General features: G+C 48.5%; 2 protein-coding genes and 1 long non-coding RNA gene across 10 annotated transcripts in view; 1 reads left to right on the plus strand and 2 right to left on the minus strand.

The window, feature by feature from the left end:
• Positions 1–8,044, plus strand: part of CIT (citron rho-interacting serine/threonine kinase) — a 168,223-nt gene extending 160,179 nt beyond the window's left edge. For 5 of the 6 annotated variants that reach the window (XM_068562804.1, XM_068562806.1, XM_068562805.1 and 2 more), the window contains 2 exons: positions 4,467–4,767; positions 5,653–8,044. In XM_068562804.1, coding sequence (XP_068418905.1) covers positions 4,467–4,767; positions 5,653–5,676 — 325 coding nt within the window. In that variant the 3' untranslated portion in view covers positions 5,677–8,044. Of the gene's footprint in view, positions 1–4,466; positions 4,855–5,652 lie in introns of those variants that run through there. The other variant, XM_068562803.1, reaches the window with a different exon arrangement.
• Positions 78–5,957, minus strand: LOC137776381 (uncharacterized). The gene is made up of 4 exons (XR_011076208.1): positions 5,484–5,957; positions 4,067–5,392; positions 3,603–3,743; positions 78–2,779 (listed from the first exon to the last, which is right to left on the minus strand). It is a non-coding gene; the product is annotated as an uncharacterized lncRNA (long non-coding RNA).
• Positions 8,045–14,035: 5,991 nt separating the features above from the next.
• On the minus strand, positions 14,036–24,380 carry PRKAB1 (protein kinase AMP-activated non-catalytic subunit beta 1). 3 transcript variants are annotated; one of them, XM_068562810.1, is made up of 8 exons: positions 24,252–24,369; positions 23,884–24,051; positions 21,413–21,576; positions 19,790–19,883; positions 19,392–19,506; positions 17,218–17,351; positions 15,633–15,701; positions 14,036–15,377 (listed from the first exon to the last, which is right to left on the minus strand). In XM_068562810.1, exons 2-8 carry the CDS (start codon positions 24,040–24,042, stop codon positions 15,300–15,302), a joined length of 813 nt encoding a protein of 270 aa, XP_068418911.1. In that variant the 5' UTR covers positions 24,043–24,051; positions 24,252–24,369; the 3' UTR covers positions 14,036–15,299. The 3 variants fall into 3 exon arrangements, with proteins under 3 accessions (XP_068418911.1, XP_068418910.1, XP_068418913.1); XM_068562809.1 differs by having other exon boundaries at positions 23,884–24,369; XM_068562812.1 differs by lacking the exons at positions 14,036–15,377; positions 15,633–15,701; positions 17,218–17,351 and adding an exon at positions 17,358–18,792 and having other exon boundaries at positions 23,884–24,380.
• Between the last annotated feature and the right edge of the window lie 1,077 nt (positions 24,381–25,457).

Below are 25,457 nucleotides of genomic sequence, written 5' to 3' on the forward strand. Positions count from 1 at the left end.
AGTCCTTTATAAGCATCAGGAAAATTTTTACTGCCCCCCCTTTGTAAAAGAAGAAATGAGGCCTTGAATATGGGCTGTACTTTATTTATTTACTCTTGCTTGGAATGTCTTGTAAATTTTTTCTTGTTGAAAACTGAACATTTCAAATAATACAACGTGGCAGCTCTGAAAATCAGCTCCCCCTTCCCCTTCCTGGGTGTGTTGTTGTCACTGTTTGTTTAGTGACTCTTGTACTAATTCTGTAGTCTGTGTCCTTTGTTATGTGCAGCCATTGAAGTTTCTGCTTGATCAGGGTAGTGGTCAGCTGAATGACTAGAAAGAGATTTCCTTAAATGCACTGAACCCACCCTTTGCTGAGCGACCGTGTGTGTTTGTGTTTTGGGGCACACCTTCAGCACTCAGAGTCAGCTGTGGCTGACAGACTGAGGCCTTCCGTAGGTTTTTCCTGGGTATGTGACAAGCTTACCTGTGTGTGTGTGTGTGTGTGGCCTTACAGATCCCCAGGAATGTGCAGGACTTCCTTTTGAGTGTTGTAGCTAGCCTCTTGTTTTCCCCAACTGGTCTTACTGCCTCAGGCATTTGCCATGTTAAACAGTAGCCATTGATTTTTTTTTTTTTTTGGTGAACATCTAGAGATAGGGAGGGCATTTCTCTAGAGGAAGACCTGAATCAGGTCAATTAAAAACAAGCCCTGAGGATGGTCTTCTTCCAGGGAGGAGCCAGATAGGTCAGATAGTGGCAGTTTTCTGAGGCTGGGGCTTTTGGGAAGCTCCAGTCCTAATGTACTCCCTCCAGGGGTTACCAGGGTGCTGGTTTTCACAGCTGGTTACAAGGCTGTTGGTTTCAAAACTACTGCAGATCTGGGGAGACGGGGGTGGTGAATATTGCACATTTTCTTGCATAAACACTCTTTGAATTGTTGCAAGACTTTGGTTAATTTCCAGAGTTCCAAAAAGGTTGATTTTGACAATTTTGCCAGTGGTGTTGTTGTTTCTATGGAGAAACAGGTTTTCGGGAGTCCTTACTCTGCCATTCTGGAAGTGCTCTTCCCCTTCTTCTCAATACAGGCGATAGCATCCTGTGCACACTCTTCTGTGTCTTAGAGATTGCTCCATGTCAGTATCCAAAGTATTTCGTCATTCTTTTTTTTTTTTTAAACACCTGCATAGCATTCCTTCACATGACTATACCTTATTTAACTGCTCCTTTATCAGTGGATGTTTGGGTTGTTTCCAGTCTGTTGCTGTAGTAAATGACTTTGTACATTCATTTTGCATGCTTAGGAATCTATCTGGAGGATGAATTCCTAGAAAAGGAATTGATGGGCGTTGGTGATTTTGATAGATGTTGGTGAGTTTTCCTCCCTAGAGGCTGTACCCTTTAGTTATCCCACCAGCAGTGTGTGGAAGTGGGACTGGCTTTGTCTTGACACCCAGGGCTCGGAGCCAGATTCGGTTCGATGTGTAGGCCTGAGATGTGTAATTTTAAGATCCTGGTCCACAAAGGAGATAAGCTTATTTAACCCAGGGGAATATTATTTAATTGACCTAGGGTTTTAATTTTGTGGACTGGTTTACAAACCCCACATGTCTACCCTATAAATAGTTATGTGGACCCCCTACCATGTGCCAGACACAATGTCTGGGGCTACAAGATGGTTTTTATTCTCAAGGGACTCAGTTTGGTAAAGGAACCACCTCTAATGTTATGAAATGCTGCTTAGATCTTAGAAAAGAGAGTTGTCAATTTAATGATGTTCTGAGACTATGTCCTAACGAATAGTGTCTGTTTCTTTTGTTGAAATGTAAGTGTTGGTCAGAAATGTTTGGTCAGTGTGATTTTAGTCCCAGGAACTTGCTGGAAAACCAGAAGTGCTGAATAACCAGCTGCTTCTCACTTTTTGGCTTGATCCTGCCTCAGGAGTGACTGCTCAAAGGGCTGTAGTCCTCTCCTGACAATGTCTAGATTTTATTTCGTTTCCAAGTCAGTCATGCCAAGAACCAGCCCAAGTACTGTAATTTTCTCCACTGCCTCACTAGTTAGATGGCCAGGCACCTTCCTTTTAAGATGATATGGTGTCTCTGTAAGGAGTTAACTTATTCTGTCGTGGAAAATGGTTCTAGTTCCTGTGAACAAGGGGCAGAAATAATGCTGTTGTTTGTTTTCCTGCTGATGCCAGGCATGTCTGGAAAACCAGCAGTTTCCTTTAGTTGTCTCTTGGCTTATAAAACCGCAACTTTTTGTTGCTGTCTGCTTTGGGCAGGTCCAGAATGTAGAAGGCCAGCTTGGGAGAATGTGATTCACTGCAGGCTGCACTGCCCCGGTCTGTTTGTTTAGCAGAGCAGGAAATGTAACTCTTTGCAAGAAACAAACATAAAATTGATGTGGTAGAGCATTGGTTATTAAGGGATTTGGAGATGGAAAATGGCCCGCTCTGCCCAGAATGACGAGAGTTTGCCTTTATCCCGTCAACCTAAGCTGACTTCTCGAATGGCCTTCCTTGAGTCACTTTTCTTCCTCTGGGCAGTGAGCTTGCTTTACGATGGGCCCCTGACATGCTTTATAATTTCTCTTCCATTACAAATCGGCTTAACATGATACTCTTACTTGAAATTTCTTTTTTTGTCTTCTGTATCACAAAGCCACATGACAAGAGATGAAGATAGATAGCTCAGATTTCGACCTCTTGAAATCAAGGTTTATCTCAAATTTTACTGCTGCACACACAAGAAAGTTCTGGCTTTCTGAGCGTGGGTTGTTGGCATTTCCACATTTTGAGCTGCATAGGGAAGCGAGAGAATGAAATTATTTATAATGGACTGACCATTTAAGACAGTTCTTTCTGCTCTGTCCACCAATCTATTTTACTGTAGAGAAGGAACTGGCAAACTTTTCCTGTAAAGGTCCAGATAGTAAATATTTTCACATTTGCTGGCCATACGGCCCCTGTCTCATTTGCTCAACTTTCTTGTTGGACCACAAAAACCGGGTGGGCGTGGCCATGCTCCAGTAAAACTCAATAAAAGCAGGCATCTGTCTGGATTTGGCCCTCCAACTTGCTCTAGAGCCTCCCCTCCCCACTGGGTGCCTTCACTGCTCAGCTGCTTTCCATTACGGGCACTGACGAGACAGAGTCCTTACAGTTAGACGGATGATTTAAAAAGCAACAAGTTTGGTCCCTTCCAAAGGGGAAGGATTTACATATCAAGGATTAAGAGAGGCCTTTGGGAAAACCAGGGGCACCGTCAAATATTTAAGAAACGACTTCACGATTTTGCTGCAAAAATTACAACACTGCTGGTGAAGGATGTCACCCAGCATGTCAGCATACAATTTTGTTGAGATAATTAGAGCAGAATAGATCAGTGTGTGATTCATACTTGGTTCACTCTTAGCATGTAACTGCAATTGTAATTTAGATTTTAAAAATATCTAGGTTAAAATATATTTTCCTGATTTCTACTTTTACTTTTCCAAGATGAAGCCCCAATCAATCAATCAAAATGTCTTCAAGTAACATTCTCTATGAAATGGTGCTCCCATTTTAAGTAGTCTGCCTTTTCCCCGCACTAATTATGCTCAGATAACAAGGGCCTGAGTACCTTGGCTGCTCAGCAGGGGTGGGAAGGAACTGACACTGAAGGCTGTGTGTCAGTCCTGTCTGTCTGTGTTGCTGGATCTTGCTTCTTCAGAGAGGTGGTTAGGGCCGTGTCTGGTGAGATCTTCATCTGACATATCCAGGGCTGGGTGGAGGGTTAGATTGGTCATACAAATTGTTCAGACATTTTCTGAGCCAGCTCTACTGTCTTCGTCTGCCTTCCTCAGTCTCCTAATTATATCAGGCCTGATCCCTACACCTCTGGCATCGGATGCCCCAAAGACTCTTGGAAAGCCACTTGGAAGGAGAGGTGACCCAACAAAGGCCCAGGAGTGGGGCAGCTTTGGCAGCTTGACAGCGATGAGTACAGGCTTAACCCCTCAAGGAAGACTTCTTTCTGTGCCCTCTAGGCTCTGGAAAATACTAGGTCAGCGGGGTAGAGTATGGGGTTTATGACGTCACACTGACCTGCACTGGAATCGCAGCCTCTCTGTGTCTCCAGCTTCTTGTCTGTACGACGAGGGTCACGGCTGTTCCTAGCTTGCAGAGCTGCTGTTAGGGTGATCTGATGAGCTAAGGTACCTGAAGAGCTTAGCACAGGGCCCGACACGCTGTGGGCGCTCAGCAGAAAGCCTGTGTCGAGACCAGGAAGCCTGATTCCCCTCTGCTCTCACCGCTGCCTTCTTTCCCTGGCCTCACTGTCGAGATAAGCGGCTCGAAGAATTCCCGGTGGGGTCTTTTTTCTAATAACGCGTGGTGAGACGGGGGCACGGGTGGCTCAGAGGAGGAGGAAGCTGCCCTGTCGGGTTGTGATGGCTCATCGGGTTGTGATGGCTCAGCTCCCCACCTTCCTCTCCCGTTGCCGCAGCCCCAACAAGCGAGGCCCGCCGACGTACAACGAGCACATCACCAAGCGCGTGGCCTCCAGCCCGGCGCCTCCCGAGGGCCCCAGCCACCCGCGAGAGCCCGGCACGCCGCACCGCTACCGCGAGGGGCGGACCGAGCTGCGCAGGGACAAGTCTCCGGGCCGCCCCCTGGAGCGGGAGAAGTCCCCCGGCCGCATGCTCAGCACGCGCAGGGAGCGCTCCCCCGGGAGGCTGTTTGAGGACGGCAGCAGGGGCCGGCTGCCCGTGGGAGCCGTGAGGACGCCGCTGTCCCAGGTCAACAAGGTGAGTGAGGCGCCCTCCTCATCCCCGAGGGGCCACTGTTGTAGGGAAGGGGCGCCACTACCGTACTTCGGAGTCTGCGGGACTTAACAAGTTTAGGAAGAGAACGTCTTAAGAAGGGGCTTCCTGCTGTGCAAGTGGATAACGTGTGCACCCTCAAACCGTAAGAGCTGCCAAGGGCTATGGCGTTCCCTTTCCGGAGGCAGCCAGCGTGCACAGTTTCTAGAGATCCTCTCTGCATACAAACAAATACGGATGTATAGTCACCCTTCTTAAACACAGGTGATAACATGCTATTCAAAAGGTTCGATGCCTTACTTTTTCAAACATATATATATACATCAACAGTTTCTCTGGAAGGCTACACCGAACTGGTAACAGTGGTTGCCTTCTAGAAGAACTCTGAACCTTTCAAAATTTTTAAATCACGTGCACGTATTTATTACCTGTGTAATTTTTAGGTTAGCAACTGAGGAGATGGAGGGACGCGCTGAAGACCAGGGGCCCCCAAGGGCACGCGGAGGCTCGAGCGTGGTGCCTCGTCGGCAGGCCAGCCGGCGCCAGGGGCCAGTGTTCTGGCTCGCACTCTCCTGCTGCCGCCTGCAGCTCACCGTTGGCACCCCTGCCGCTACAGGGAGGGGGAAAAGCCGTTTACGTGTTTTTCCTTATCTCCTCTGATTTATGAATAAAATGGGGTGCGTAACAGTAGAAGTACTTACGTAGCGTTGGGGACTCTGGTGAGTTTTGCGAGCTCGGAGGAGTAGCTGTGCCAGTCGCGCTCGGCTCAGCGCGGGAAGGAGAGGCCACGTGCTCCTGCACACCCCAGTCTGGGCTTCCTGTTTGCAAAGTGAGCACAGCGATTTCTGACCTCTGCCCTCCTGCTCCTAGGTCTGGGACCAGTCTTCAGTATAAAGCTCAGCCAGAAAACCCAACTCCTCATCTTGATCTGCAGGAAAACACCAACCGCACTATGGAACGCTGCTGAAAGGGACCCCCAGTGCCCACAGCGCAGCTGGACCCAGACCCGCCTCAGCACGGACAGCCTGCAGCCAGGAGGGGCTGGGGCTCCTGGGAGCTGCCGGCACCCTCCTGCAGTCACCCTCTTTGCACTTTGTTACTCTTTCAAAGCATTCATAAACTTTTGTACCTAGCTCTAGCCTGTACCAGTTCATCACAGGAAACCAACCGGGGGCTAACTACGACGTGGTTAGAATCCTAATTAATAGCGACTTTAAGATCCTAGGGTTGGTTGGGTTTTTGTTTTTCTGTTTTCTTTTTTTTTTTTTTTTTAAAGACAACAACAGACTTCTTCTTAATAGATTTGAATAGCACCGTATTTCCTGTTGTAGTCATTTGTAGCAGGTCACACAATCAGGTCTTTACTACCGACATGTATCGTAGAAGAGCCCCTGTCATTGGCTAACCTCCCACGCTCACCTAGGTCCACTCTCTCCTTCAGTCCATCCTCACAGATATGGCCCTGTCTTACCCAGGGTGACATCTTAGCCAAATGTTTACCGTTCTCATTGCCTTTTATGGCCTTGACGACTTCCCCTCCCACCAGCTGCGAATGTACGGAGGTCATCGGGCCCGGCTCAGAGGCAGTGACTTGGGGCCAAGGGACCACAAGGAGCTTTTCCCTCCCTGCCCCTCAGCGTCCCCCCACCGGCCTCCTGTCTCCGCTTTCCATGTAGCTTTGGCCAGGAAAGCATGCAACAGACTTGCTCTGAGCCCGGCACCGATGGGGCTCCGGGTCCAGGCAGGGGCCGGGGGCACTCACCTCCTGTCGTGATGGCGCGCTCTCCCCGGCTCCCCGGGGTGGGAAGAGAGCCCCAGGAGTTCTGCACGGCGGTTCACTGCATGCGCTGCCCCCCGACCTGGCCGCCCCCTTGGGTTGCTCTGCCGATGCACTAGTTCCATCCCATAGCTCCCACCGAACCGAGACCCTCTGGGACTTGCCAACTCACCGGCCACAAGCTGCAGTCTGTAGCACTGAACAAACAAAAACCAAACGCTCAAGCCTTACGACCAGAGAAGGATTTCAGCAAACCACACCGCACACTTGCACACCTCCCTGCTGACGCCCGCGCAGACAACTCTGCTCACACACAATCCACCAGGTTCTACCCCATGAAGACTGTGACTTCCCAAACGAGCCTCTCCCTAGGGCTAGACTAAGACCAGGAAGTTCAAGAAGGAAGCCGCAGCTCAACTCTCCCACCCCAGCCGGGCGGGGAAGCCCTCCTTAGGTGCCGTGCGGCTCACCCAGTTTCTCTCTCCCCTCCGGCGGTGCGAGGTTCCTGGCAACCGGTAAAGAACCAACTAGAGGCTTTGCAGTTGGCAAGCTAACTAGCGGCCTTATTTCTGCCTTTAATCTCCCACCAGGCCTCTCTTGCTTCTCCACACCTCAAACCACCAGGGCACATCCTAGGTAAGCTGACAGGTAGACCTGTTCCCGCCGCAGCTGGCGAACGTGACCGCGTTTTAACCCTGTGTCCACGGTTCAGCTCACTTTCCAGATTGCAACCTGGCCTGAGTCCCAGCTCCTTCCTGCTCGTCTCTTAACCGAAGTGCTTTCTTGTTTGAAACACCCACGGCCCTTCCTCCACGTTGTCGCATCCTTGGCCAGTGTCATGCTGTCGCGTTCTATACGTTGCTTCGTCTTTGGGGTCACGCTGCATCCCCTCCCTCCTCCAGGGCAGATCTGACTGAATGTTTGCTGAAGTTTCTGTCTCTTGGTCCACAAGTATTTGGAGAGGTCACTGGAAACTGGTGTTTTAGTCTTGGCATCTCATTTAGGATCTCCATGAGAAATGGGCTTCTTAGCCCTCAAAGTGTATATCGTGTGTCTCATTTGTGAAATGCTTCCTGCTATAGAACTAGCTCAAAGACTGTACATATTTACAAGGAACTTTATATTCGTAAAAAAAAAAAAAAAAAAAAAAGGATATTGAATTGGTTTCTACTTTTTTATTGTAAAAGGTGCATTTTTCAACTCACTTTTGGTTTCGACGGTGGTAGTTGTGGACAGCCATCTTCACTGGAGTGTGGGGAGCTCCGTGTGACTACCGAGATGCCAGCAGGAAATATCGTTAACACGAAATTGCAGTCAAAGCTTATTAGCATAAATAAGATTCTAGGTCCAAAAGTACAGGCTTTTTCTTCATTACCTTTTTTATTCAGAACGAGGAAAAGATCACAAGGAACGGTTCAAGATCCACCTTGAGAGGAATGAACTCTGTTGAACAAATAGTCAAATAAAGCAATGATCTAAAATGTTTGCCTTAGTGCAAGACCTCTTCTTTTCTTAAGAGAGCCCATAAAAACCCAAAGTATCGCCACTGTCAGCCTAAGCTTGGGAGCATGGCATGGGACCGTCCTTCCTTTCAGGGGAGGCTTCTTCTGGGGGTGGGGGGTGGAGAGCCACACAGGGCTTAGAGCAAGCTGCTCTCCTGGAAATCAAGAGACCAGCGACGTTCTCTTCCAGAAGTACGATGTTGTCGAAGTTTGGTCATTACTTCCAGTGAACCATGAACTGGCTATTAAGGTCACTTTATAGGACTGCAGAACTGGAAAGCTCCTTAAGGCAGTCGGGCCACTTTGAAAGGATTACTGGAGCATGGACTACCCAGCTCTCCTATAATGCGGTTAATAACAAACAAACAAAAAAAACAGGTCACCTTTCAATTCCTCTCATCCATTAGGATAATGCCACCGGTTTTCATGACATAGATTTCTGGAGGGAGGAATTCGGATCAAGGTAATTTAAAATGTAGATACTTCTCTTTTTAACTAAATGAATTTTTATAGTCTGCAAGGTAAATTTTTCTAAGATGCTTTAGTTTTGTTGGTATAAACCTTGTTGAGCCAGACAAACATTGGTTTTGGCAAATGGTAATTTTCTCATGGTTCCTGTTGCTTTCAGTCTTCAATTTTTATTTTCCAATGAAGTAATCTGACCACAGTCAAATTCTGACTTGCAGGGTCGCAGCCGACTCGCCCTGTGACAGGAGTCGTACTTGCGATTCTATTCTGGTTCCTTTCTCTTTTACTGCTGGGGATAAAAATCTGCCAACTCTAAGAATGAAAATAATTTGGAAGATGAACAAGTAAAATGCTGGAACCTTTCTTTCCTTATAAAATTAGAAAAAGTCCACTTAATACCGCTTCAGTTATTGTCCTGAGGGTTCCTGGCAGCCACATAACACTTGAGAAGCATAAGTAAACGTGGTTTGGTTCCAAGAGGAATGTGCCAGAAAGGTTCTCTGGACCCTAAGCAAGGACCTCAAAGAAACAACAAATTACTCAGCCACACCACAAACTGAGGCCCAGCCGTCCATGGTGCTATTCCTACCTCTTAAGCACAAAATTAGACATCACATTTTCTGCTCTTACAACTTAATTTTCACGAGACTAAAGAAGCTGCTTGCAAAGCAAATTTCATAACTCTGAAACTTTAGGATTTGGAGACTTAGGCCAAAAAGAGATGATGTGCTTAACAGGACTGACCAGCTAATTTGTCTTCAGAATTGGGCCTCTTGAATGTGATTTGCTTTAGAAAATATTCATGCAGATTTAAGTCTAAAGCAATAATGCTAGGCCCACAGGGGTGGGACCAGCTAAGCTTTTTGGTCTCATAATACAACAGACTGGCCTGCTCCAGTGGTTCTAAACTAGGGGTGACTTGGCTCCCTTCCCTTGAGGACACTTGACAATATCTGGAGACATTTTTGGTTGTCACAACTGGTGGTACCACTGGCACCTCGTGGGTAGAGGCCAGGGATGCTGCTGAACACCCTGCAAGGCACAGGGCGGCCCGCGTGCCCACCGTCCACAGAAAGTTACCAGGCCCAAAAGGTCAACAGTGCTGAGGCCGAGGAAGCTCGGCCTGTTCCAGTCAGGTTTCTTTCTTGGCAGTTTAAATATCGCTCATGATGCCAAAAGCATGGAGACTGTGGCTCTAGGCACAGTGTTTATATGAGAAAATGTTTCATCAGTTGCCTAGTCAAACGTTGAGGCTTTTATCTTCCGAAGCTGGGAGGGCAGGGCAGTGGAAATCTGGAACTGCACAGATGGCTTGGCTTTCTCTTGAGTCTGTCAATGATTAACGGAACTCCTGTTTGCCCTGGAGGGGTTGTTAGAGGTAAAGAACTCTGGAAATGACTTTACTGCTATACACAACTCAGCCCGTCCTTCCAGAGAACCACAAAAAGGGAAAATAAAGTTGATCCAGGGTACACACAACTGGAGCTGTCTCTTGTTCTCACTTGCTGTTGAGTCTTGCAGATGAAATGGGTGAATGCACTCCTGGCAGGTAGAGAAGGCTGGCATCCTCACCCAGGCTCAGGCCCTCTGGCTGTCTTTAGGACAAAAAAAGATGAGGTACTTGTGGGAGCTGAGCTCAGTGGCTGAACCCAGAGGCAGGGCACTGGTTCTCCAAGGGCCTGACTCACAGCAGCGGTGACTCTTAGGAGGGCCCTTGTCGATGTTTTTACAATTAGCTGGAATGACTTGTACATACTACGTTCGTAGATTACTGCTTTCTCCTGAAGACAATTAAAACTGGCATTCCAGGGTAGAAGGCTCTAGCTTCTTTTCTCCACTAATTTGCTGATCAAGTGAGGTGCTAAAAAGCTGGATGGAGGGTTGAGTGGCCCAGAGACTTGGGTCTTCATCAGTGCACTCAAACCGTTCTGTAAACACTGGTGGAGGGTCATGTATCAGGAGAATTGAGTTCACGCTCAGAAATGAAATCATGCTCATCTACAAGTAACTGAGTTAAACAAAATGAAATTTTGCTTTTCCCTGAGATGGCTGAGTCTCTGACCTTAGCCATGCACGGCATCACTTTGATGCTGTGTCTTTCCATCTTGGAGGTTTCCTAGCTGAGCTTACAGTGCTGGCACTTTCTCCTTTTCTGGCCCTGGACTTCCTATCTGTGGCCATATCCCATTCATGGTGTAAAAGCTTTGTGGCTCCCAATGCGAAGTGAAAGGAGCCCTAGGAATCATTTAGTGCTAGTCCAACCCCTTCCATTTTTCAGGAGAGGAAACTGGGCTAAGAGAGGTCATGTGATTTGCCCAAGGTCACACAGCTAGTCAGGCACTGAACTGGATGACATCCCTAATCTCAGTCCAGTGTCCACACTCCGGGAGAGCGGATGGTGGCGGGGAACGGCCGACTCTTAACGTGAAGCCAGGCTTTGACCAGAGGGAAGGAAAAGACCTTGCCTGGGTCCTTTGATCTTTGGTTTCAATATGGTGACATATGGTTCTGTTTACCTTGCAATACCACTTTACCCACTAGTAATTTAAAGACCTTACCTTTGGCTCCATAAATTCATTTGTATATACATTTCTGGAGAAAAAAAATATCTTAATTCAAAAGCAATTTCAGTTACACTTTAACCATGTAACCAGTCCTCACCCATAACAGAGAAAGCATTACCTGGGTCATAGGACACCTCAGTGTGGCTTTGCTCCTGTGATTTGGACCAAACAGGGTCTCCTGTTCCATATCCATGAAATAATCTCCATTACTTTTAGCTTCTTGGGTATAAAGACTTTCACCTGGGTCTGTTAGCAGTCTTCTGGACCACGGGGGACTTCCTTTTGTGTTGCTTTTTAAAGAAAACGAAGTCTTTTAGACACACAAACAGCTGTGGAGAATGCTGACACCCACGTCCCAGGGTTCTGTGGTTTTGGCTCCATCTCCCCACCCTAGCAGTTACTCCCCTAGGAGTCCCCCGTGGCCCCAGGGCTGCAGAGGACTCTTACTGGGTTTACTGGCTCCAAATTAGTTTTTACACTGGATTTTTGGCTTGGCTTTATCTGAACTTTGTGAGTAGAGCTGATCTGCAGGTGAGATTTTCCAACATGATGTCTCCCCCTGCAGCCTGGGGCTGATGACTCCCTCTGAGCCCTGACTCAGGCCAGCAGCCAGATTCTCTAACCCCTCTTACAGAAAAGGCAGTGCTTTTCTGGGCCAACTCATGAAGCGGGCTTCCTATCCAGGTGAGGGTGTCAAACCCCGGTTCTGGAGGCCTATGGCTGGGTCCTACCCCCCACCCCCCACCCCACCCCCGAGTCTCCACCATGGGGCCAGGGGCCACGCTCACAGCCCACCAACACAGCAACGGTTTCTTCAATTCTGGTACTTCAATATACCCCTTTTATACTTTTAGGCTTAGCTATGTATTTTCAATTATACTCCAAAAATATTTGGTCCACAAAAATAAACTCAAAATGGTTTAAAGACCCAAATGTAAGACACGACACCGTAAAACTCCTAGAAGAGAACATAGGCGAAACACTCTGACATAAATCACAGCAGCATTTTCAGTCTCCCAAGGCAAAAGAGATAAAAGCAAAAATAAATAAACGGGACCTCATTAAACTTAAACATTTTGCCCAGCAAAGGAAACCATCAACAAAATGAAAAGACAACCTACAAAATGGGAGAAAATATTTGCAAATGATGCAACCAACAAGGAGTTAATTTCCAAAATATACAAACAACTCATACAACCCAATACCAAAAAAACAAACAACCCAATCAAAAACTAGGCAGAAGACTTGAAGAGACATTTTTTTCAAAGATGACACAAGCAAAGATGCTCAACATTGCTAATTATCAGAGAAATGCAAATCCAAACCTAATTATCAGAGAAATGCAAATCCAAACCACAATGAGGTAATACCTCACACAGGTCAGACTGGCTATCATCAGAAAGTCTACAAATAACAAATGCTGGAGAGGGTGTGGAACAAAGGGAACCCTCCTACACGGTTGGTGGGAAGGTAAATTGGTGCAGCCACCGTGGAAAACAGTATGGAGGTTCCTCAAAAAAACCTAAGAATAGAACTACCACAGGATCTAGCAATTTCACTCCTGGGTATATATCCAGAAAAAAATGAAAACACTGATTCGAAAAGATACACGTACCCCATGTTCACAGCAGCCCTACTTACAACAGCCAAGACATGAAAGCAACTCAGGTGTCCATCAACAGACGACTGACTTAAGATGTGGTGTGTGTATACACACACACACACACACGCACTGGAATATTACTCAGCCATAAAAATAAATGAAATATTGTCATTTGCAGCACCGTGGATGGACCTAGAAAATATTATGCTTAGTGAAATTAAGTCAGAGAACATAAATACTCTATGCTATCACTCATATGTGGAATCTAAAAATAATACAAATGACTGTATACACAAAACAGAAACCGACTCACAGATACAGAAAACAAAATTACGGTTCCCAAAGGGGAAAGGGAGGGGAGGGACAAATTAGGGGCACAGGATTAACACATATAAACTACTATACATAAAATAGATAAGCAACAGGGATTTACTGCATAGCACAGGGAATCATACCCAATATCTTATAATAACCTACAATGAAACACAAGCTACAAAAAATAGTGACTCACTATGCTGTAGACCTGAACCTAACACAATACTATAAAATCAACTATACTTCAATAATTTTAAAAAAATAGAAAAAATTTTTGATTCAGTTTTGGATAGATGATTTTTGTGTATTTCCTTAGTCTACTTAAATAATCCCTCCAATCCCTAAATCTAGGGTTCCCGCATCACTTGGGTTTTCAGAGTGAGACGGCTAATTACCCAGCTAGGAATGCTTTCTGAGCTACTCTCCACCTCAAGTGGACCAGATGACCTGAGGGGTTCCCTTTTCTCTTAAATTTATTTACACGTTTCCTGATGCCTGGGAAGAAAAGCCTTATTACTAAAGGGACACTGTCACCTTCCATCTTTTTGGTAGAAGGGACAGAAGCCCTTTTAGCTGGTGAGCACAGCTGACTCCAGAACATCCTGGGGTCTTCCAAGAGGGTGTCATGATCCCAGGCTCCCCTGTGGTGCCTGTCAATGAGCAAGAAGCAGCAAGACCTCGGACCAGGGGTGCTGCAACTTGCACAAGCCAGGGGCCTTCACTGCTGCTTTTCCTCAGCTTCCCCTGTGGTCGAGCGGTTCCACGGGGCTCAATTTTACAGCCTCTTAACGGCCTTCTAATCTGTGTGCAGAATAGGTGGGTCAGGGTAAGGCCCTCAGCCCGGGAGGGAGCCGAGCTGCCCTGTCCGCTCACCCCAGAGTGCCACAAGGATGGTACCATTTTCAGTGTGTGCCAAGGCGGGAAAAAGACTGAAAAGCACTGCACTGAATAAACCTCGGGGAGAGCTCCAGTCTCTTCTCCAAACGACTGCACGAAATCAAACCTTCCTCCGAGTGCATGTCCGTTATCTTTACAAAGCTTTATTGAAACCTGTACATCAAGGTGACAGTAACTCAGTGTTTTGGAAACAGTAACAAAGAAGGGTATCCCAGACTCAGGTTCACCAAATAAATGTGAGACACCAGGGATATGGTTCCTCCGTCTCCCAGCAGGAACACAGCGAAGGACGACAGCTTCCACCGACCTGGGGACAGGAACCCCGCTAACGGGCATGTCTCCGGCATCTCCAAGCCGTGTGGAGAGGTTCGCTTTGGTCCAAAGGATGTCTTCCTCACACAAATTCAGAGGGCTGCCCCAAGTTCTAATTCCTTCCAGAATAAGCCACAGCAATTGCTACAGCCTTCTTTGCTAAGGAGGGCCCAGAGGTCCCAAGCGAGGTGGCACAGGCTAGGGTAGGGCGCCTCTCCAAAATTCTCGTGCTAACACTGTCACCTCATTACGATTCGAATAAAAAGCTGGACAACCTTGCAGCTAGCGGTGGTCAGCCTGCAGGATCGTCCGGCTTAACGGAGGAATCCGGCCGTGGTTCTCCAAGTGTGTCCTGAGCACGGTTCACATGATCTACAGTCTAGTTGGGGTGATTTAAAAATTGCCCTAAGGCTGTACAGTCAGTCACCTCTGGTTAAAAAAAATACTTAGTGCACATAAGTGTAAGAAACAATTGTAAAACTTCATCTGGAAATTAGACAGGTTCAAATTTCTATAGAAATTATGCCTCCCTGGAGCAGGGAATGGAAGACGATCTATTGCTCTGAATTCAGAGGACCTGCAGGACCAATGCCATACTCGCTGTCAGGTCCACAGCCAGGCCTCAGCAGGGACAAGTCAAGACACACACAAACACGATGAGAGATTCTGTGTGGCCTTGGCCCCTGCTTCCCAGATTTCCACCAGCAAAGTGGCTCGGGTTCCTTTTTGGCTTAAGAAAAGTCTCCGTGACCAGTTCAGAGGATGTAAATTTAGGCCTGCACCGTCCTCTGCACTGCGGTGTGGGGTGCAGACCGTCTGCTCCCCCTCCTCCCCCCTCAGCCTTGATGAGCCCCGGGGCTCACAGCCACCGGGTGCTAAGAGGACCGTTACAGACTGAGGCGCTCCAGGAGCTGCTGTGTCTGGAACAAACCTTCAAGTAGGAGTAGGGCGGGTATGAAATGTCTTCTAAAGAGCGTGAAATGGGAAATTTACAGTCCATCCTGTCTAGCGAGAAGCATGCACGCGTGGAGCCCGGCGGTGCACGCTGCTCCCGGGGCCCATGGCTGGCTCCCAGCTCTTCATATGGGCTTGTATAACAAGGTGGTGACGTATTTTTTCTTGTACCGGTGGGTCGCGCTGAGCACCATCACTCCGTCCTGAGGAAGAGGGCGGAAATCATCAAAGGCAGGACTAAGTCAGGAGGCTCAAATTTTAGGGAGCGTGAGAATCATCAGGCGGTCTGAATAAAAGCAGGTCCCTGGGCCTTCCTTCGGGAGAGGAGCCTACGGGTCTGGGTCGGGTCCTGGAAGCCGCCCTTTAGGTTAAGTACCGATACTGCAGGCAGTGCCGTTGCTAGGGGGCCTCAGAGCACACTTGGAGAAACACAGCTTAAGTAACAAACACGTCCTTACCTTGATGGAAAGTGCATAGAGGTGGTTCAGCATGACGTGGTTGGGCTCAGGGAGCAAAGCTGGATCGCACTGCGGGGGAGCAAAAGCAGACGTGTGTGCACTTAAGATTTGGAAATCAAGGAGATTCTCCCCTGTGTTTCACGGCACTGGATTTCAGAGGAAAGGAGGCAGGCTCTCAGGCCCCTTTCTTCCTTGTCAGGCAGTGAAAGGGCTTGTGCACGATGACTGGGTGGGCGAGGGGTCATGCCTGGTGCTCCAACTAAGGGGCGCTCTCGGGGTGTCTGCTGGGCGCACTGGCCAGGCTTCATCTAGGCTGTGGGCCGTGGCTCTGTCCTCTCTTTGGAGGAGGGGCAGGAAGAAAGCTGTGCAGTGAAGGTGCTTTTAGAAAAAGCGGGAAGAAACGATCAATACTCAACGCTCCTGAGCAGTGTGCTGCAAACTCACGTCCCTGGTCCCTGAGACTCAGACGGGGAGCCTGAAGAATGCGCTGGGTAACCGGGGAAGGGGAGAGGCGCTCTCACTCCGTAAGAGCTCACATATGACCGGCAATGTTGCCGCACCTTCCTGTTTTTTCAGAGAAGCCAGAAATCTAGATTTGTTTTTCTTTTTTTTTTTTCCCCCAATGGACACTCCCCAATTTTATAAATGCTAATTCAAAACAGAAAAAGCATCCAGTAAAAGCCGGCTCAGCTGTCAGGTGCGTGCTTGGGGCGGGGCGGCCCCAGGAACAGCGAGTCCCTGGGGAAAACACACCGTGACTGCTGCGGGGGTGCCTGCACGTGTGCACCTCCAGCCCCCTGTTCAGCACACGTGCACCCACTTCTGTGTGGCGTCTAGAGCAGAAGCAGTTACCTGATCACCCTGGAGCGTCTGCCTGTTAGGTGGCGGCTTGGACAAGGCTGAAGAACATCTGGACTCCCAAGAATTATGGCTACGCTGCAGAGCCCAGAGCCGGGGGAACGGGCAGTTCAGGTCAAGCAGGATGGAAAATCAAACGCAGGGAATAATGCGGTGCTCTTCAGGACTCAGTCGGAAGCGCACTTCTTTTTACAAGTAATATCAATTTCCCAGAGGCAATGTGTTACCCACATACCCCAAATTTTGATCCATGAGTCCTGAGGTTTCTGAAAGCAACTTGGTGATTAAAACTAGATTCTGGAACCTCCCTGGCAGTTCAGTGGTTAAGACTTCGCGCTTCCACTGCACTGGGTGTGGGTTCGATCCCTGGTTGGGGAACTAAGATCCCACATTCCGAGCGCGGCCAAACAAGATTCTAAAATCTGGGGGCCAGAGGAGGAATTCCACCACGCAGCTTACTGAGAAGAGGCGGTTATATATTTTGTCATGAAATTTGAGGTGGGAGTGGAACACGAGAGGAAGGGCTCAGAAAGGCTTTGTGGGATGGGGAGGCCCACTCTGGGAACATCTTGTGAGTCGCCCGTTCCCGCGTCAGAGGGGGACCCCGGCAGTTAACGCCGATGGGTGACACTGAACATTTTCACGAGCTGCCTTGCGAGACGTGCACAGAGTGAAGCAGCTGCACATGACCGTGGAGGATGGTCTGGGCAGACGCCTGGTTACTCACGGAAATCCCCGTGTCCTTGTTCAGGATGACCTGGAGAAGATGCGGCGGGAGGATGGGTGGTGCTTTAAACCGCTCCTCTGGCTTCCAGACGTAGGGCTCCTGGTGGTAGGGTCCTGGGGGGGAACTGGACAGCTCTGTTGGGAGATGGTGACAGGACATTCACTTGGAAAATCAGGAGTCCTGGGAGCAGTCTCAATTTGTGGTGACGTTTAGTTTTCCACGTCTCCTGTTCCCTCAGTACAGATCTATATTCTCTTGAAGGATACACTGGCCCCAAGGGGGAAGGGCAGAGGCAATGAGAAAACACTTTTGGAATTCGGGTGACAGGCATGAAACTCAAGTAGTGAATTCAGACGCTCTGGTGGCAGACAGCACTCGTGGCAAAGCAGTGAGTCTGGGACAGAGTCATGGGAAGCTGCTCACAGCTAGCTGACCCAACAGCCACCGCAGGCCGACGCGTCCTCCTCACTGCAGGCCGGGCCGGCAAGTACGGCACAGAAGCTCAAGGCTTCTAGGGAGGCTTATGCGGCTGGGCCCAAGTGAGGCGCGCCAGCAGCCAGAAGCAAACCGAAGATGAAGCAGCCTGTTCACACAGAGGCGCCGGCGCATTTCAAAACTAAAACAACGAAAAGTCGAAGACCTGACCTCTCAAGGCTCTCTGCCTCCATCGCTCTCCGGTTCCTCTTAAACTCATGCTGGAGTATCCCCCTTATACAGATATATTAAGAAGCTTCTAGAAGTGCAGTGTTCCAGAAGCTTCGAAGCTGCTCACTTAGCGACATTTGGCCAGCTGGCGGGGACTGAACTGTGATCCAAAGGACACCTGGGATGTGTCTGGCCACCGAGACTCGTGCTGTCCCCGTAAAGCTGAGATGGCTCGGCTCCGCCAATTCCTTGCACGTCATTCTCTAGGGGACAGAGTCCCTTCACATAACCCAGCCCTATCACAGCAGGAAACTGAGCCATTAGGAGTCAATATGTATTTTGAGAAAGGGAATGTCTAAGTATGAGAAGAGTATGGAGAGCCTCAAGTTGGTTTCCCAGCAGCGAGGGGTCAGCTTCCTCTCCCCAGGCAACCTCTGCTGCACAATCTTGACTAAAAGCTTTGGATTGTGGCCTAAAACTTCACTTATCAGCAAGTAAGGGGTATCTGGGCATTTCCCCCACCCCCAATTCCCACCTGTCTGAATACAACAGAAGTGACTTCTCTAAAAGCCCAGTTAGCTATCCAGAGCAGAGAACGCTGTTTTTGGATTTCCAACTCCTGCTCAATAACATGACTTCTCAGCCACATGGCCCACCTGTCAGTGTGAGTTCTGAGCTGATAAAGAGTTAAGAGATCCTGGGGGCAGGACCTCCAGGCCCAGGCAGGTGACAATGAAGAATCATCCTGTGAACTGAACCCGTTTTCCTAGACGGTCAGGCACAGTCCCGGGGAACCTTCACTGCTTCCCACAGGGGTCCTGGGACGGCTTAAGGCCCTGCAAGAAGGGGCAGTGCAGCTGGTGCGAACACTGTCGATGCCAGCGCATCCTTCTCCCTGCGTAGCGTGTACCGTCTCCAAGCAGCTTCTTCCTGTGGGTTTGGATGCAAAGCAATGTACTGAAAGTTCGATGATCGGATGACTCCTGGAAGATGGGAGAGTTTTACTAGGACCATACTGAGCAGGTTGTGCTGTGCAGCCTGTTCTGTGGTGAGCCTTTCTCCCCCGAAGGGATTCTGACAAGGTGCTCGTGGACCACGCAAATGATGCCAAGGTCACTGGTGGGTCAGTTTATCACCTGTCGGGCTGAAACTCTCCAGGTGCCCCGAGCAGGTTGGCTTCCCCAGTGCTGGCCCCTCACCGACCCAATGCAACTCTCCAGGGGTTCTTGGGCCTGCCCCTGGCACGAGATCAAGCTCCGGTTCCGTTTCCAGTGTCTGCTCTCTGTGGCCAAGCAGACCTACGGAATCCTGGAGATGACCAAAAAAATGACTTACGGGTCCCTCAGAGCTAGATTTTAGCAACCTGACCTGACACAGAGTTAGGAATTAGTTTTGTGGCTCTTTGGGGAGCTACGGACATCCACTGATTGGGCGGCTCCCGCTCAAGAGCGAGAGGCAAGAGAAACAAGGTATTTCTAAACTATACAGCCCCCACCTGCACACACGTGGTATAAAATAACTGCTCATACCAGACACATCGGAGCACTTTTGAGAATCCACCATCAAAGCATCAAATACTTCAAAGTCAGTTTTCTTCACTTGAATGATGTTGTTTACTGTGCCAAGCTGGCTGGTCACTATCGGCTGGGAAGAGACAGACAGGCAGAAATCACAACGTGGCAGGTCTCTAGAGGTGTTCTTTAGAGGATCAAGCAGCCCTGGCTGGAAGGCCTCATCTCCTGGCTAGCCCACCTGTTCATCTCGGTCAAGGATGCCAACAGGTTGACAAGGAGCACTGCTATCGAGCTCGGCCACGCACAGGGACTTCGGCCAGCAGGACAAAGGGACCTGGCAGCTGTCTCTGAGGGAAGGCGGTTTGTCTGGATCATGGGGGCGGCCAGAGGACCAAGGGCGGGAGGAAGCGTACCTCAGAAGGGTCGTGTGTCCACTGACCATCCACGAAGAACTTGTACTGATGCTCTCCTTCGGGCAGGTCCAGGATGGCTACAAAGTTATTGTGGCTGCAAGAAAAAAGGAAGCAGACGATGTTAGCGGGGTGGGCTGCCCTCTTAGCTGACTTGCAAGACCAGCCACGGAACAAAACAAAACTTCCACGTAAAATTAAGGGTTCAGCTGTACGAGAAATAAACATTTTTAACCAATTTAGACAATTCAGTATAATCTCAATCTAGAAAAGCTACCAGGAAGCGGCATCGTAAGAGGTTTCCTGGAAAACTCGCTTTGCTCAAACACCAGGAGTCCACATTCCTACCATCAAAAGGTCAACGAGGGGCTTCCCTGGTGGCGCAGTGCTTGAGAATCTGCCTGCCAACGCAGGGGACACGGGTTTGAACCCTGGTCTGGGAAGATCCCACATGCCGCGGAGCAACTAGGCCCGTGAGCCACAACTACTGAGCCTGCGCGTCTGGAGCCTGTGCTCCGCAACAAGAGAGGCCGTGACAGTGAGAGGCCCGCGCACCGCGATGAAGAGTGGACCCCGCTCGCTGCAACTGGAGAAAGCCCTCGCACAGAAACGAAGACCCAACACAGCCATAAATAAATTAATTAATTAATTAAATTTTTTTTAAAAAGCTTTAAAAAAAAAAAAAGGTCAACGAACAGTTATTCGTCCTCAACTTGTGTGCAAAATAACACCTGGCAGCCTGGATGCCAAGGAGGATGGCAGCACAAGATAAACAGCAAGCTGCCCACCAAGTTTTACCCTTTGCTAGCTTGCCTAGCTCAGGACAGGGGATCAATTTCATAAGATGTACAAACAGTTCACTAAAGCAACTCGTTTAACTACTAAAAAAAGGGTTCCACGAAACCTCTCTCATTTGATTGTTTTGTTCTCCCGACTAGCATGACTTGTAACTGGGCTGAGTGGCTCCCTCCTACACCAACTGGACCCCTGGAAAAGCAGGCGGCTCCTTATCAAGAACCAGGCCTGGCCCAGCAGGGCACGATTTCTTCCTTTGTTTCATCAAGAGGACTTACTAGTGAAGATGCTTTTCCACTGACAATTCGAGACAGCCGTCCATGCTAGGGTGTCTGAGCAAGTGTTTGGCTATAGTCGTGCTAATGGCGCCTACATAATGTGTACCTTTCAAACAAAAGTGATACAGAGTCCAAGTTAGAAGGATGCTCGGAGATCATCTGGTCCAACGTTCCCTTCTCACAGAGAGGAACACTGAGGCTCAGCTCAGCCAACAAGGACTCAAATCCCGCTCTGTCCACTGCGCTTGGAATAGAGTTCTCTTTCTGAAAAAAGTCCTGCCTGAACAGACACAAAGCTAGAATATCTGAAGCGAAAGGTGTCTGTGAAACGGAAATGCTCGTAACTGAGCAACGTTTTCTTCTAAGTGTGCTCTAAACCTAGCGCGACTCCTTGGTGTGTGAGATGTGAACCCTGTGAATTATTAAGCACAACTATTTTTCCATTCAGCATCGACTTTATAAAAACATCCTCTTCTGTTCACCCACAGGAGTCCTTCAGAAACCAGAGCAGCCCTGGGTTAAGACAAATAGATGAACACACCCAGGCGATTACCTTCTTGTGAGGGGCAGTTTACTCCAATTGTTGAAGGACCCAGATAAGTAAACTTCCTTTCCGCCCCCGGTCCATCGAAACACGGTTGGCCGAGCCTGGGCAGGAGCTTTGTCGTTCACTTCCACATCGTGCTGCCAAGCCAGGAACTCCTCCTTCTCCGGAGCCTGGAAGCAGAGCGGTTGACTCAGGAACAGGAAGCCATTAGTGAGCTCCCTGCAAGAGACAATTACCCTCATACTAACAATTCATTCTGAAGAGGCAGCTGTCACTACCCAGGTTCACAGACCGGCTCGTTAACTCGCTTGCAAAATGGAGATAATAAAAGCAACTCTTTCATAAGGTTATTGTGAAGGCTGAGTGAGACAAGACAGCCCATGTAAACTGCTCTGCAGAGTGCCGGACCCAGAGTAGGCGCTTCATAATTATTAGCTACTGTTACTGCTGTTATTTAGGAGGTCGTGGTCAAAATTCTAGAAGTTATAAAGCTCACTTGCAAGAAGGCGGTGATGAATTTGAGATGAGCTTAATAAACGTCATTTTCCTCCCTTAATTAAGCAAGATTTGAAGTACATGAAAATTTATTAGGGACAATTCCAGAGCTGTCAGCTTGAAAACTGGCAAACCCAGGTGCTGAGGAAGGCAAAAGCTCATCACTGAGTGCTGTCCAGGCACCAGGGAGAAAAAGATAAGACAGAGACTGACCCTCATTACGGTAAACACTAACTTCTTACATGGGCAGCGCTGTATAAAGGAGGTATTCCGGGACGAGAGAAAAAAAACACATCTGACTCTGGGTGTGGTTTTGGATCTCGTACATTTTTCCTAGTCAGAAGCCAAAGAGCAGGAGTTCTAGGCTGTGACAGACTCTTAAAAGGTCTGGAGCAGGTTTCTAGCACCTTCATTGCAAATACTGACCTGAGCTCATTTAAAAGATACCCGCATTCTGTGACCTTTAACAAAATCTACAGATTAAAGAATAACAGACTGCAATCACTTTCCACTGAGGGTGTGACAACTAGCCACAGCCAAAATGGTGAACAAGTATAGTTAAAAGAATTCAAGGCTTTTTTTTTTTGTATCCGAGCATTCAATCCAGTGTGTCTGCTACATCATTTCAGTAACTTCTGTGGAAATGATGATGGAAATTATTTAAATCATTCTCTACAGATCATCTGTATGCTGAACAGTTCTCGTAAGAGTTTTAAAACAGCAAAAGAACAAATACTTCTTAAAGAAAGTAGTTTGATTCTTACGGTGTCTTAAACGGCTGCCCTTGGGCCAAAATTATTTCTAGGGGAAGAGATGTCAAATCATTGGAAAAACAGGATTCCAAAGTTCACTTTGCACACAGCTTCAGGAACGCAACAAATTCAGAAAGCAAGTTGAAATCACAGGCTGGAGGGCCAAGTAAAAGCAGGCTCTTTATAGGTTAGCCTCAAAGCCAAGATCCAGGTGAGGATATAAGATAATAATGCGATCACCCAGGCCAGCATCTGAGGAAAAATGAGTACAGCTGGGATGAGCTGCCAAGCCGTTAGCCTAATGAACAATAATGATTAATAGGCAACTAGATACTAACAGAATGTGTGTGTCGGAGGGGGAAGGAGGTGTTTGTCATCTTTCCCAAACCTACTTGTTGCGGTGCCCTTTAAGTACTTAGTTGTTCATTTCTTTAGTATATACCACATACATAGCAGCTGCCAGAATCACTAAGTATTCTTGGACCGGGCTCTGCCCCTAGAAACTGACCACATCAGGTGGTTAGCAGGAAAGCGGCTGAAGCAGGAATCGAGAACCGCCTTTAGAGTTTTTAATGAGTTAAGGCAGACTGCAGCAGGACGCCCAAATCTGGCCTGCAAAAATGTTTGCTTTGGCCTGTTTAAAATATTAAGTCATATATAAACAATAGGAGAGAGAAGCTGCGCAGCTGGCTGCCTCCTTCAGGCTGATGTTTCACTTACTCACTGACCTCCGGAAGTCAAATTACTTTTCTATGCCTGCTCTAAAGGGTGAACCACAAGTTTTCAGCAGAACTAAAGACCTCTGGCAGCTGCAGTCAGCTGTTCGACTCTACGTTCACCTTACACATGTTCTGGTTTATCTCCAAAACTGAAAATTAACTGCAAAACTATTACAAAAAGCGCCAGTCTGCGTAAAGGTGGTGGAAGATTTCTCAGAGCCGTGAAATTAATTATACCTGAGAAAAGCAGAGATTGGGACTCAATTACTGCTAGTGCCACTATCTTAATTAAGAATTTGGACCTGTCTCAGAGCTGCCTTTTCCTTAATGATGTTAAACGAAGTGAATTCCTCCTCCCTCGGGGTGACTTTCTCATATCGGTAATTAGACACAGGTTCCTGAGCTGCTAAGAGGGCTCTCCCACTTCTGATGATTAGAGGGGATACGACGGGAGGGATCTAGGAGATTTCAACATTAGTCAAGGGGAATCAGAGTCCCACACCCCCATTACCTTGATTTCCTCGGAGTGGAAGAGGTCAGCGTCCTCGGGGCTGTCCATCAGGATCTTGGGCCTGTCCCCATCCTTGGAGCCCCCCGAGCTGTCCCCTCGGGGCGTCTTGTGGCCGCCCTGCCGGTCCAGCGCAGCGCGCTCGCTGCTCGTGTTGCCCATGGCGGAGGCCTACGGGGACACCGGGAAGCCGGACGCGGGGGGGGGGGTGCCTCACTCCAAGGGAAGGACAAGTGACTCCCGGTACCTCCACCAGGACCCTAGGAAAGAGTCGGAGCACCGAGCACCACACCCCTCAGGCTAGGGTTCGGGGTCGGGATCCGGCTTGAGCCGGGGAGCAGGGCTGCCGAAGTCTCACAACTGCGCTTTACCTGACGCTCAGGCCGCCGCAGAGCGAACACACCGAACGCTAGGATAACTCGACTCTCTCCCAAGAACTCCCCCACGTCTTAGCAACTTCCGCTTCCGGCACTCGCGCAAAGCGACCCGACCCACAGGGTTGGGAGTGGCTGCGGTGGGAGAAGCGCGCGAGGCGAACTCGACCTCATTTCCGCTTCCGGTCCAGGTCAGCGCGTTGGCAAGCACCCAGACGGTCCCGCCGGGCTTCGGAGGGCGCAGTCGCAGTTGGCCGCGCCGGCCGGTCCAGGACGTGGATGCTGAAGGCCAGCAGGGGGCGCAGAAGCGCGCAGGCCATCTGGGCCGCCCTCCCCGCGCTGGGATGAGCGATGGTGTTAGTTATCTCGGTTACTTTTGCCCACTTCCAGTTGATTCTACACTTTACAGCCAAAGGGGCCGTTCTAAAGGGCAAATCTAATTAAGACTCCTTAAAGCCGTTTAATGCGCTAGCTCTCACGCCTTTGAGTGCCTTAGAATCACGTGGAGTGCCTGTTTAAAACGCAGATTCACCTGCCCCTGATCCCCAGAAATTATGATTCCGAAGCCCTGGCGTGGGGTCTGCATTTTAATAAGCACTCCAGGTGATTCTTATGCAGAGTCTTGCAGGTGTTTGAGAAAATGACAGACCATTAAACTCTCTGGAAACTTCTCACGTCTAGTAGCTTGGGGGTTGTAAAACGCTGGAATTATTCGTGTATTTTCAAAAAATTGAGTGCACAGCCTTTTGACAGGTAATTTTGCAAGCTATTTTAAAATCACTTCGAACACATAATTCTGCATAAAATGCATTTATTAGCGTTTGTCATTTACTGTGGCCAGTGCTTCAGCAAGAAGTGTGTACCCATGTGGTGCTAAAATATTCTAATCTCCTTGTTGGTCACTGTTAGGATTTTTGGTGGTGGTGGTGGTGTGTGTGGTAGTGGTGTGTGCGTTTGCATGCGAGTATGCCAAAATGCTTTGCATTTGCTGGGCCTGGTCATGCATTTTGTCCACTGAACAAACATTTATTTAGTACCTACATAATGCCAGACATTGTGTGAAGTAAATGGGAGACACAGATGACTAAGATACGGGGAATTTGGCAGTTTATAAAATTTTAAAAATGCACCTTCATTTTGGTGCACAAATTTACTTCTAGAAAACGTCTACAGAAATACACATGTGAAAATTATATGCAATAT

The sequence above is a fragment of the Eschrichtius robustus genome, chromosome 14, assembly GCF_028021215.1.
Source record: "Eschrichtius robustus isolate mEscRob2 chromosome 14, mEscRob2.pri, whole genome shotgun sequence".
Lineage (NCBI taxonomy): Eukaryota > Metazoa > Chordata > Mammalia > Artiodactyla > Eschrichtiidae > Eschrichtius > Eschrichtius robustus.